Below are 11,837 nucleotides of genomic sequence, written 5' to 3' on the forward strand. Positions count from 1 at the left end.
CAAAGCAGGGAATACCCAAACACTACTTCAGTAATTCACATATTCCAATAGTATAATGATGAAATATTCGTTAAATGCGATGAAAGAAGGAGCTGATTAAACATTTTTACAACACATTTTTTATACACTTTGCCGTTGCCTATTAAAAATTATTGTAGAGCGATTGTAGTGTCAAGCAGACCTAACCCACATTTCTATAGATGGTGTCATAAAGTTCTGGCTATCGTTGATGTACATACATATATAAACAGAAAATGTCAGAGGGTTTCAATAGTGTGCTGCGAGAAGACAAGGTGTGCGGAATTAAAGAAATAGTTCACAAAATATAACAAACATGCAGTTCATTCGTAGTGAACATCGTTGTATTAGCTTCCTTTTTCTATTAAGCTGCCTGCTGAGCTGCTCATCTGCCTATAATTATTTAGTTGTTCTACCCACGTCTGTTCGATCCCATTACAATGTGGGTTCCGCTTTGGCCAAAGGACTAGCTGCTGCAGGCCATCAAGTGACCATTATTTCGCCCTTTGAAACGAAGAAACCCCATCAAAATATCACCGAAATAGCAGTGCCAAGTATATTGGAGGCCATGAAAGGTAAGACTCTGTTTTCACACCTTCAATATTGCAATCATTATATGATTTATTAGTGAATATCAATTATATTGCTCGGTTTCGAAGTTGATAAAGGAACAGTTCACCTTTGAGACAAAAAGGATACAAATTGCGAAACATATGCTTATTAAATCTTCAATAATGGAACCGGCATCTTCTTTTCAGACAGTGTCGAGAATCTTTTAGAAAGCTCCAATCAGCCAATTTTAACTCAGCTCGTTTATTATTACGATATATGCATTAACATAACCAAGACGTTGCTCGACGATCCTAGTGTTCAAGAATTTACGAAATCAAAGCAGTCTTTTAATGCCGTCATCAGTGAAGTTTTCCTTAATGAAGCACAGTTTGGATTTGCAGAGCACTTTAATGCTCCACTCATAGGCCTAGGAACATTTGGAGCCATTAGCTGGAACACAGATTTGGTAATTAGTAACAACTTAGTAATCGAATTAAATTGACAACTTTATTTGCTTATCTAGGTTGGATCACCCTCACCGCCATCATATATACCACATGCATTATTAAAATTCTCCGATCACATGTCCTTAGTTGAACGTGTTGGAAATTTGGCATTCCTCACCTATGAAGAGATATTTATGAATCTGTACTATTTGCCAAAGCAGGAAGAAGTATATCGCAAATATTTCCCAAACAACAAGCAAGATTTCTATGATATGCGCAAGAATACGGCACTGGTTCTTCTCAATCAGCATGTTTCGCTTAGTTTTCCACGTCCCTACTCACCCAATATGATTGAAGTGGGCGGCATGCACATCAATCGCAAACGTCAGCCTCTGCCAAAGGATATCGAGGATTTCATCAATGGTGCAGAACATGGTGTCATTTACTTTTCGATGGGTTCAAATCTGAAGAGTAAAAATTTGCCTCTGGAGAAACGTCAGGCCCTAATTGAGACCTTTGGTAAATTGAAGCAGCGGGTATTGTGGAAATTCGAAGACACAAACATGCCAGGAAAACCAGCAAATGTTTTTATTTCTGATTGGTTTCCACAAGATGATATTTTGGCCCATAAGAATGTGACTGCATTTATAACTCATGGAGGCTTACTGAGCACCACGGAGTCTATTTATCATGGCAAACCATTCGTTGGTATACCCATCTTTGGGGATCAATTCCTGAATATGGCCAGAGCCGAAAGTAATGGATATGGCGTTACAGTAGATTTCAAAGAACTTACAACTGAGAAATTAACCAATGCAATTGAGAGAATAATTTCAACACCAGAGACCACTCAAAAGGTTCTAGATATGTCTGCTCGCTATAAAGATCAAAAGGAACTCCCTCTGTAGCGGGCCGTCTATTGGGTGGAGCATGTGAGTCGGCATAAGGGAGCCAAATATCTGAGAAGTGCTTCACAGGATCTTAACTTTGTGCAATATCATAATTTGGATGCCATACTCATTCTGTACGGAGGTATTATCTTTATCCTATATTGCCTGCTACTGCTGATCCGTCTTGCTGTCCCAGGTTTAAAAAGATTGTTTATCACTGGAAACGCTCAAGCTAAGCCAAAGTCTAAAGTGAAACGTAACTAACTAGTAATTTTTTTTAATGAAAAATATGTGACTTGAAATAAAATTGAATTCTTTCTTGGAACTTTAATTTTTCTCATTGCTTTTTATATTGATTAAACATTCCATTTAAGAAAGTTTGTGAAAAGCTATCAGCCTGTATTAAGTCTATATTCATGTGGTCTTATTAACAAAAACGTTTATGTTTCATAGGTAAATACCAAATGGTCTGACCACTAATGCGTGTTTTTGCATTGTAGATCGGAGAAGAGTTTGCAAAATAATTAAATATTACTATCAAAGACTAATATAATTATTATATCCTATTGACATAAACAACATTGTAAAGGCAATTTAATTACTTCCGGGAACCTCAAATAATCAATAATAACGTGCATATGGTGGCTTTTAGTGCCGGCCAGTTTGGCCCATATTTCAGACTATTCTTATCTATTTCTTCTTTCGTTAAGAATCTTAAACACGAAAGGTACGTAAGTACCTAACCATTAGTATGAAAGAGTTGTCACGTTCGTCTAATCAGCTCCTTGATAACATACGCCTGATATTACATTATATGCAAGCCCTTGTCATGATGAAAATAAAATAAAAGCTTATATTCTCTGCACTTACAGGGAAAGAAGTGAACATGACCTTGTTAAAAAAAAGCGAATCGCAGGATCTTAACTTGGTATAATTTGAATTTTTAAGCCATATTCTTGTGTATCCTTAGTTTAATTATATTAAATCAAGTAATTTTCCGTCCGTCCGTCCGTCTGGATCGAAATTGTTAAAAGTTTATGTTACAATTTTAGATAAACAGAAAATTTATCCCTTTGCTAGACTCAAATGATATTCCAACATGGCTAAGAAAAAAAAATTCCTTTAAGTTTGTAATTTAATTTATAAGATATTTTAAAGGCAACTGTTTTCTACTCGGCCTAATAAGGCTAAGTAAAGACAAAATTATAAGACTGGCCACTAACTAAATACTAATCCGTTGAGCTGCTTGTAGTCGTCATGCTTTATTCCTAATAATTATTATATTAATATTCAACGAATATAGTTTTAAATGCGATTCATCGTGAAAATAAAGAATTGTCTCAAAGTTTTATGTAGTCTTAAATTGCGGGGTGACTTGCAAACCCAAATAAATATATAAATCACGATTAGTCTAGCAAGATTCGTCTATTATTAGTTATGAAACTGAATATTAATATAATTAAGTAAATTTCACTTTCTATAGTTTTTGCTATAATTATCCAATGTCAAAGTCTAATTGAATAATAGAAACTTAAATGGAAAAAAATATTTACGTTAACTTTTTTATACATTTTTATTTACTTAATAATTGCCAGTGCTTTGAAATTTATTCAACATATTTATATGTATACATCAATACGATACTCTTATAAATAGCTTTGTGTGTTTATTACTCACCACTGTTCGCTCTAACGAATATGAGAAATCAAAACAAAGATCGAAAAGCCGAACAAAAAGCAAAAACAACCAACGAATGAGGCTCAAAAGAAGAATTGATAAACTGTCCGCTCGCCGCATGCCAAACAAGTAGTCGCTACAACAAATAAACCGAGGAATATGTATATGATTGTATATATGAATATACACAATAGACATCTATATACTTATGTATGTATACTCTTCTACCTCTCTTTTTTTTTTAAATATGCTCATAAAAATGACTAGAACTATTGCCAATTAAAAATTGTTGTAGAGCGATTGTAGTGTCAAGCAGGCCTAACCAAAGTTGGTATTCATGGTGTCATTAGGTTCTGGTTATACGTATATATTACCCCAGAATTTTACACAGTTTCGTCAGTTTGCTCTGAAAAGTCAAAGCGTGTGGTATCGAAAAAACCAACCAAAGTTGCTATTTCATAAGGTCTTAAGGTTCTGGTTTTGTGTATATATTTCCCCAGAATATTATACAGTTTTATCAGTTTGCTCTGAGGAGTCGAAGCGTGTGGTATTAAAAAAATTGTTTCTAAAAACAGAAAAATATGCAGCCTTTACGGAGTAAAACTAGGTGCATTAGCATATTTTTTCTATTAAGCTGCCTGCTTAGCTACGCTACTGCCTTTAATTATTTAGTAGTATTACATACAGGTGCTCGATCCCATTACAATGTGGGATCCGCTTTGGCCAAAGGATTGGCTGCTGCAGGCCATCAAGTGACAATTGTTTCGCCCTTTGAACTGAAGAAACCGAATCCAAATATTACCGAAGTATCAGTGCCAAGTATATTGGAGGCCATGAAAGGTAAGTTTCAGCTGGTTCAGTTGGTTAACAGCTAATAGTTTTAAATCGTTATGTAATTTAGCAAATTATCAAAGCAATGACGAAATGCACGCCATAATAATAATACATAAGAATTATCAATAAAAACTGCTATTGCATTTTCTTCCATATTGTTACATAACCCTACTTCCTTACAGTATCATTTTTGACCCTTTTTTTTTGTTTTTTTTTAAATATTTTTTTTATTAATTGCTTGATTCAAATAATTTTTATTTTAGTTCGAGATATCTTGTTTATCGATCTTTTCGTAAACCTATTTTGGATATCTGGTTTTCCTGAACCTGGAAAAATGATAAGTTACATGTTCCTTGCTAGGGTCAAATTTGACCCCGCACGAAAATCCAGTCGGATACGTTACGAAAGACCCATGTCCTAAGATAAATGTTCACATTAAAAGCTTTGATGTTTTATAACATGATACCATGTCTTCAACTAATTCGTTTTTTTGTGTGCGACAATCATTATTTTTGCTTAGTAGAGTCATTGAATTCAGATGTAAAACTGTTGCGGAAAAATAAATCCACAGTGAAGACTTTATGTTCGGATGAACTTAGACCTTATGATTCTGATAAAATTGAAGAAATAGGTTCTAATTGGAAGCTCATTGTTGTCTTCAATTTAAACTTGAAAAGTCACAAATCGAGCATGAATGTAAGGATAATCCAGACTTGGTCTCCAAAGAGAGGAAAGTTTATTAGCATACAGAACCGACCTCCAAACAACTGAGTTATAGAAATCTATCAATTCAAATCGATAGGCAAATAGACACAAATAAGTGGAAAGCATCAAAGGATAATTGCGCTTGCAAAAACCGCGTTTCCCACACAGCACCACATGAAGGAAATCAGTATTGAAGATAGTAAAAAACCGATCATAATCATGATACAACAGTAAAACAAGAAGGTGTTGACACTTGTGGCCAAATGATTGGCACATTCTCCTGCAAACACATAGGTCATTCCTATTTTCATATAGGTATGCTAGGCATATCCGGTATTAGCGCATTTATCATTTATGAACACATATCAACATACAGTCTGCATCCGCAGTTGGGATACATATGTCGACGAGAGTATTTAGAATCGCTTTTTCTTCGATGAGAGAATAGGCCTAAAGCAGAAAATGCCATTGTTCTCGTCAAGAATACTCCAAATCAACTGCCATCATTAAGCCAAAAACGCTCAGCAATAGCGCCTATTATGACCAATCCGAAAATAAGTGCTCGATGCGAATTATGTCCCTACAACGCAGACGGAAATAAGTATGGGCTCTTCTGCTGTCCTTGCCAGAAGGCTTGTTGTCCTAATCATCACAAAAGCTACACTTTGTGCACTGATTGTAAAGGCAATACCTAAAACATAAAAAAAAACACAACTAAAAACTGAATATATACCAATTTTTATTATTTAAATTAAAAAGTATCATTTATGACCCTAACAAGGAACTAAGGGGGGTTTTCAAACAAGGAAGTAGGGATAAGATAGATATTGTTAGAAATACTGGTTACAAATGTGTTTTACAAATTAAAATATGTAGACAGTTAAGAGAAAAACGGTTGCCTATTGCCCTTCAGTTCGTCAAAGAAATAGAATTTCTCTTTAAAATTTCTTTTTCTTTGTTGGGAACATTTCGTTTCCCCACCATATTAACTGCTTTCTGAGTCAATGTTTTTTCTGTATCTGGTTGTAATTATGTTTTCCTTTTGGTTGTGTTTTTTATAGTTAGTTAGTACTACAGTACTATATTGCCAGTTTTTAATTTCATCAAGAAAATAATTCCATCATCAGACAACATTTATAAGTAACCAGTTATAAAATGTGCAATTATTAAATGACCTAAAGTAATTAAAATCGAATTTGTAAGTCATGTAAAATATTGTTGCAATATACATACAGACATATATAATATATCCATATTATGTTAAAATTTTCAGCCAGTACCGATAATCTATTGGAGACTTCTGAAAAGCCAATTTTGAATCAGATTCTGGGCTTTTATGAAATGGGTATTAACATAACCAAGGCGTTGCTTGAGGATCCTACTATAAAAGAGTTTAAAAAATCAAAGCAGACTTTTGATGCTGTCATCTGTGAAGTTTTCCTTAATGAGGCGCTCTTTGGCTTTGCAGAGCACTTTAATGCTCCACTCATAGGCCTCGGAACATTTGGGGCCATTAGCTGGAACACAGATTTGGTAATTAGTCACAACCTAGTACTCGAAGTATATAATTATTTTATTATTTCTTTTATAGGTTGGATCACCCTCACCGCCATCATATATACCACATGCATTATTAAAATTCTCCGATCACATGTCCTTAGTTGAACGTGTTGGAAATTTGGCATTCCTCACCTATGAAGAGATATTTATGAATCTGTACTATTTGCCAAAGCAGGAAGAAGTATATCGCAAATATTTCCCAAACAACAAGCAAGATTTCTATGATATGCGCAAGAATACGGCACTGGTTCTTCTCAATCAGCATGTTTCGCTTAGTTTTCCACGTCCCTACTCACCCAATATGATTGAAGTGGGCGGCATGCACATCAATCGCAAACGTCAGCCTCTGCCAAAGGATATCGAGGATTTCATCAATGGTGCAGAACATGGTGTCATTTACTTTTCGATGGGTTCAAATCTGAAGAGTAAAAATTTGCCTCTGGAGAAACGTCAGGCCCTAATTGAGACCTTTGGTAAATTGAAGCAGCGGGTATTGTGGAAATTCGAAGACACAAACATGCCAGGAAAACCGGCAAATGTTTTTATTTCTGATTGGTTTCCACAAGATGATATTTTGGCCCATAAGAATGTGATTGCATTTATAACTCATGGCGGCTTACTGAGCACCACGGAGTCTATTTATCATGGCAAACCATTCGTTGGTATACCCATCTTTGGGGATCAATTCCTGAATATGGCCAGAGCCGAAAGTAATGGATATGGCGTTACAGTAAATTTCAAAGAACTTACAACAGAAAAATTAACCAATGCAATTGAGAGAATAATTTCAACACCAGAGGCCACTCAAAAGGTTCTAGATATGTCTGCTCGCTATAAAGATCAAAAGGAACTCCCTCTGGAGCGGGCCGTCTATTGGGTGGAGCATGTGAGTCGGCATAAGGGAGCCAAATATCTGAGAAGTGCTTCACAGGATCTTAACTTTGTGCAATATCATAATTTGGATGCCATACTCATTCTGTACGGAGGTATTATCTTTATCCTATATTGCCTAATGCTGTTGATCCGCCTTGCTTTCCGAGGTTTACAAGAATTTTTCATCAATAGAAACTCTAAAGCGAGTCAAGACAAATCAAAGAAACGTAATTAAAGTGGCATGTTTTTTTTCCAGTGCAAAAATTTGTAACTAAATAAAAAAGGTTTAAGTCTTTTAATAGAAATTTTGTTTGTCTTCCCCGCGATTGTTTTTCTTTGTCTTGATATAGACTTGCCTTTTCATGCTGATCAAGAGTATACGTAAGGAAATTGAGAAAATTTTAAAAAATCTAAAGAAACTTAAAGAAATCTTTAAGAAATCCTTGTAGAATCCTTAAGGATAGCTTAAGAATTAGATTTAATGCGGTTAAATTGGATCAAATATAGTTTTTTTTTACTTAAGTTTTTGCCCCATTCCATTCAGGAAATTTATACCCAATACCTGTAAGGGCATATATACTTCGGTACCGACAGAGTTCGTTTGTCTCACTAGTTATTCTTTTGCTGTTCACTATAAAAATTTCATTTGCGGGATGCGGTTAGTTTTTCTCTTTTTTTCGATGCTGGTTACAAAAACTTGTAAACTAAAATGAAAAATATTGTTCACTGCTGTAGGGGAATTCCATCGTTTCACCCCTCTTTTCAGCTTTTCGTGCCCTGCGCTGTCTTTCTTTTGTTGTCTTGTTTCCTTTTATTTCTCCTTCAATTTCAAAGAGTAGACTTACTTTTCTGTAAAAGTAAGTTCTGCAGAGAACCTGTTATTTAATAATGAGCATGAACATTAAATATTGTTTTGGGATTTCATCTTTCAGATAAAAATCTCAGAAGACAATACTAAGGACAATATGGCTGAAATAAAATTAAATAGTTTATGTGTATATTTCATATAGACAACACAGTATTGATCGCACTTTGTGTTAATATAGTACAATATATTTTAAGGGTATATAAACTTCGATGGATGATAAGTAAAATAACTATTTTTATGCTCCTTTTTTTTTGTGAAACTCAACTTTCACATAGTTAACGCTTCAGTTGTAAAAATGCCCATCAGCGCGTTCAAATTTTTAACAGGCTGCAGCATCGACTGCCACGCCTACCTCAATGTCTTTTTATTTGGTTCTTAGTTTGTGCTCGGATTGAAGTTTTGTAGTTTTAGTTTCTTTTTTTCTTACTTTTTTGCTTAGTTTTGGTAACACTCTCTATCGTTCTTTCTCTCTCTCTTTTTGTTGTTTGGTCGGCCAAAAGGCGTGTAAAAGTTTTAGAGAAACTTATTGAAACTGTTTTCGGCCATGGCCGTGCTGGAAAATCAGCGTCCGTTGCCGGCAATGCTGCTCTGCATTATAAAAAACAGAAAAAAAAAACTACATACCTACATATAGGAAACAAAAGGAAAGGAAAAACAAGGCAAAAGATGAATAGCGAAAGCAAAGTAGAATATCAAGTTATTGCACTTACTCTGTGGCCTATTCGCTAAAAGCTGAACTGCGTATATATTAAGTATTGATTGAGCAATTGAGTTGATAAATAAGCGATTAAAGATTTCATTTTACATTTGTGGGTTTATTTTCTTTACTCCTAGAAATTGGGTTTTAAAACATTGCTTTGAATTCTAAAATAAGCTTTGGAAAAAAAACATAAATTAAAAAGTAGTATTTTTAAAATACTTCACCTCAATATTGCTTCCAATAAATATCTACATCCCACTTAGCATCAGCGATATTTAAAATGGCTATATTATACACGTATGTATTTTATATATATTTGTTTGAATACAGCGCGAACTATAAACCTGGACACTAACGTTGTCGTTTTGTGTTGACAGTCAGTGGTCGTAATCTGTTCGGTTTCAGGGTAAATCCCAAATTCTGAGAACATGTAGGTGATCTATATGTATCAGCGACTGGTATAAATAGGAGATCTGTTGCCATAGACTGATTCAGTCGTAAAAAAGTTGCACGATGAACAAAATCTTTTTGTTGTGCGCAGTAGTGTTTTATTTATCAGTGGCTTTCTCCATTGAAATAGACACTGAATTGGGTAGGATTCGCGGCACGAATCTAACCTCACGTCTGGGTTTAAGAGTCCATGCATTTCGTGGCATACGTTATGCAGAACCACCTTTGGGACCGTTGCGGTTTCTAAATCCGAAGCCAGTTGAAGCTTGGTCACCAGACACATTTGATGCCAGCGAGGATGGACCAATGTGCCCACAGCCATGGGATAATCTAACCGATGTATCTGAAGACTGTCTGCGCCTAAATGTGTACACAAAGAATGTGACTGGTCGTTTACCAGTGATTGTATTTCTACATCCCGGCGGTTTCTATGTCTTCTCGGGTCAAAGTAAATACTTGGCTGGTCCCGAGCATTTTATGGATCGAGATTGTGTGTTGGTGGCGCTCAATTATCGTTTAGGCAGTTTGGGTTTTCTGGCCACAGGCACTGCTCAGGCTCCCGGTAATGCTGGCCTAAAGGATCAAGTGATGGCCTTACGTTGGATACGCCAGCACATACATCGATTTGGTGGTGATCCCAAATCAGTGACTCTGTTGGGTTATAGTGCGGGTAGCGTTAGTATTGGCCTCCATATGTTGTCGCCCATGTCAAAGGGGTTGTTCCATCGTGGCATTTGCATGAGCGCCTCCCCATTTGGCCCTCCCAAATACGAGCAGACTGATTTGAAAGTAGCCCAACGTCAAGCGAAATTATTGAATTGCACCATCGAGTCTGCTGACGAAATGGTGCAATGTCTGCGTGAGAAACCCATGTTGGACTTTGTCCATTCCTACAATGGTATGTTTGAATTTGGCTGGAATCCCATATTGAATTGGCGCCTAGTCATTGAGTCAGACTTTGGTCAAGAACGTTTTCTACTAGAGGATCCCTTTAAAACGGTAATGCGTGGAGATTTCTATAAAGTTCCACTTATCACAGGAATAACTGAATTTGAATTTCTTTCCGGTGCATTTTGTAAGTTCATGAATTGCCGTTTTAATTTAGTTAACTTATTCATATTTTAAATAATTTTAGTTGATCTTCGTAATACAAGTATAGTCAGCAAATTGAATAACGATTGGGAGCATGTTGCCCCAATAGTCCTACTTTACGAACGCGATACAGATCAATCTCGTGTGGCAAGTCGTGTGCTCCGTGAAAAGTATTTTGGACAAGGTAATAGCACACTTGAATACCCAAAGTCCCTTATGCCATTGGGCAGAGTGTATAGTGATGGAGTTATTGGTGTGGGTTACCATCGTTTTCTTCACCTAATGGCAAATCAAAATGTACCCATGTATAACTATCATTTTCGCTATAAGGGAAGATATAGTTTCCTCAAGAATCCAGATACAAATGAAACATATGGTAAGAATTAATTACAATCAATTCGGAACAATATTTAATTGAATATTTCTTAATCTATCAGGAGCTGTGCATCATGATGAGCTTTTGTATCTATTCCATGTGAAGTTAGTGTCACCGCTTTTTAAAAAAGAGGATCCAGAGAACTTTATGATCGAACGTCTGACTCGCATGTGGTTTGAATTTGCGAAAACCGGGTAAGGAGGAAACATTCTCTCTGTTAATAATATACTTACTTAAGCTTAATGATGCCATTGTTTTAGTAATCCCCACAACAAGAATGATGAATATATAAAGGATCTTAATTGGCCTTTATATGATCCTAAGAATAAATCATACTTGGAAATTAATTTGAATCTCAAAACTAAAACCGGTGGCTTCAATCAGGAAAGATATCAAATCTGGGATGAATTGCTTCCTTTGCCTCATTATTGAAGAATTTAAAACGAAACTCTTGCAATATATGTAAAACCTAACCAATACATATCTATTCTAATAATTAAAAATTAAATTTATATCCAGCACATAATTTTTTTGTTCTTTATTTTGCTCTATAAAAAGTTTATGTGCCCTTGAGTTATTTTCTTCCTCTATAAATTTTTTGTCCTCTTAGATGACAGCATATCTCTGACATGTATCACATATATATATTACATATGCACATTTTGTGTGAACTAACTCTTAAAAATGGCTTCAACATATCTAGAACATTCATACTAAATCTCATATGCGGAACATTTTCTAGCAATTTACATAGGTAGAGGAAATCATTGTCCACTTCTCACCTGGTATAAATTGT

At 35.4% G+C, this 11,837-nt stretch overlaps 2 protein-coding genes across 4 annotated transcripts; both read left to right on the forward strand.

Moving 5' to 3' along the window:
- The first annotated feature begins 267 nt into the window (after positions 1-267).
- LOC26528940 (UDP-glycosyltransferase UGT5-like) lies at positions 268-7,860 on the forward strand. 3 transcript variants are annotated; one of them, XM_023180400.2, is made up of 3 exons: positions 268-593; positions 777-1,036; positions 1,094-2,237. In XM_023180400.2, the coding sequence occupies exons 1-3, from the start codon at positions 335-337 to the stop codon at positions 1,922-1,924; spliced, it is 1,350 nt and encodes a 449-aa protein (XP_023036168.1). In that variant the 5' UTR covers positions 268-334; the 3' UTR covers positions 1,925-2,237. The 3 variants fall into 3 exon arrangements, with proteins under 3 accessions (XP_023036168.1, XP_046866555.1, XP_023036167.1); XM_047010599.1 differs by lacking the exons at positions 777-1,036; positions 1,094-2,237 and adding exons at positions 6,396-6,655; positions 6,714-7,860 and having other exon boundaries at positions 277-593; XM_023180399.2 differs by lacking the exons at positions 268-593; positions 777-1,036; positions 1,094-2,237 and adding exons at positions 3,977-4,423; positions 6,396-6,655; positions 6,714-7,860.
- Positions 7,861-9,621: 1,761 nt separating this feature from the next.
- On the forward strand, positions 9,622-11,567 carry LOC6651061 (venom carboxylesterase-6). The gene is made up of 4 exons (XM_002073161.3): positions 9,622-10,648; positions 10,709-11,041; positions 11,103-11,235; positions 11,302-11,567. Exons 1-4 carry the CDS (start codon positions 9,637-9,639, stop codon positions 11,471-11,473), a joined length of 1,650 nt encoding a protein of 549 aa, XP_002073197.1. The 5' UTR covers positions 9,622-9,636; the 3' UTR covers positions 11,474-11,567.
- The last annotated feature ends 270 nt before the right edge of the window (positions 11,568-11,837 follow it).

The sequence above is a fragment of the Drosophila willistoni genome, chromosome 3R (assembly GCF_018902025.1).
Source record: "Drosophila willistoni isolate 14030-0811.24 chromosome 3R, UCI_dwil_1.1, whole genome shotgun sequence".
Classification (NCBI taxonomy): Eukaryota; Metazoa; Arthropoda; class Insecta; order Diptera; family Drosophilidae; genus Drosophila; species Drosophila willistoni.

Bases quoted from the DNA above. Each gene is read 5' to 3' on its own strand.
- LOC6651061 (XM_002073161.3), top strand. From the start codon at position 9,637: ATGAACAAAATCTTTTTGTTGTGCGCAGTAGTGTTTTATTTATCAGTG. The intron at 11,042-11,102 runs GTAAGAATTAAT...TTAATCTATCAG, and splicing joins AGATACAAATGAAACATATG to GAGCTGTGCATCATGATGAG. The intron at 11,236-11,301 runs GTAAGGAGGAAA...CCATTGTTTTAG, and splicing joins TTTGAATTTGCGAAAACCGG to TAATCCCCACAACAAGAATG.
- LOC26528940 (XM_047010599.1), top strand. From the start codon at position 335: ATGCAGTTCATTCGTAGTGAACATCGTTGTATTAGCTTCCTTTTTCTA. The intron at 594-6,395 runs GTAAGACTCTGT...TAAAATTTTCAG, and splicing joins TATATTGGAGGCCATGAAAG to CCAGTACCGATAATCTATTG. The intron at 6,656-6,713 runs GTAATTAGTCAC...TTTCTTTTATAG, and splicing joins TTAGCTGGAACACAGATTTG to GTTGGATCACCCTCACCGCC.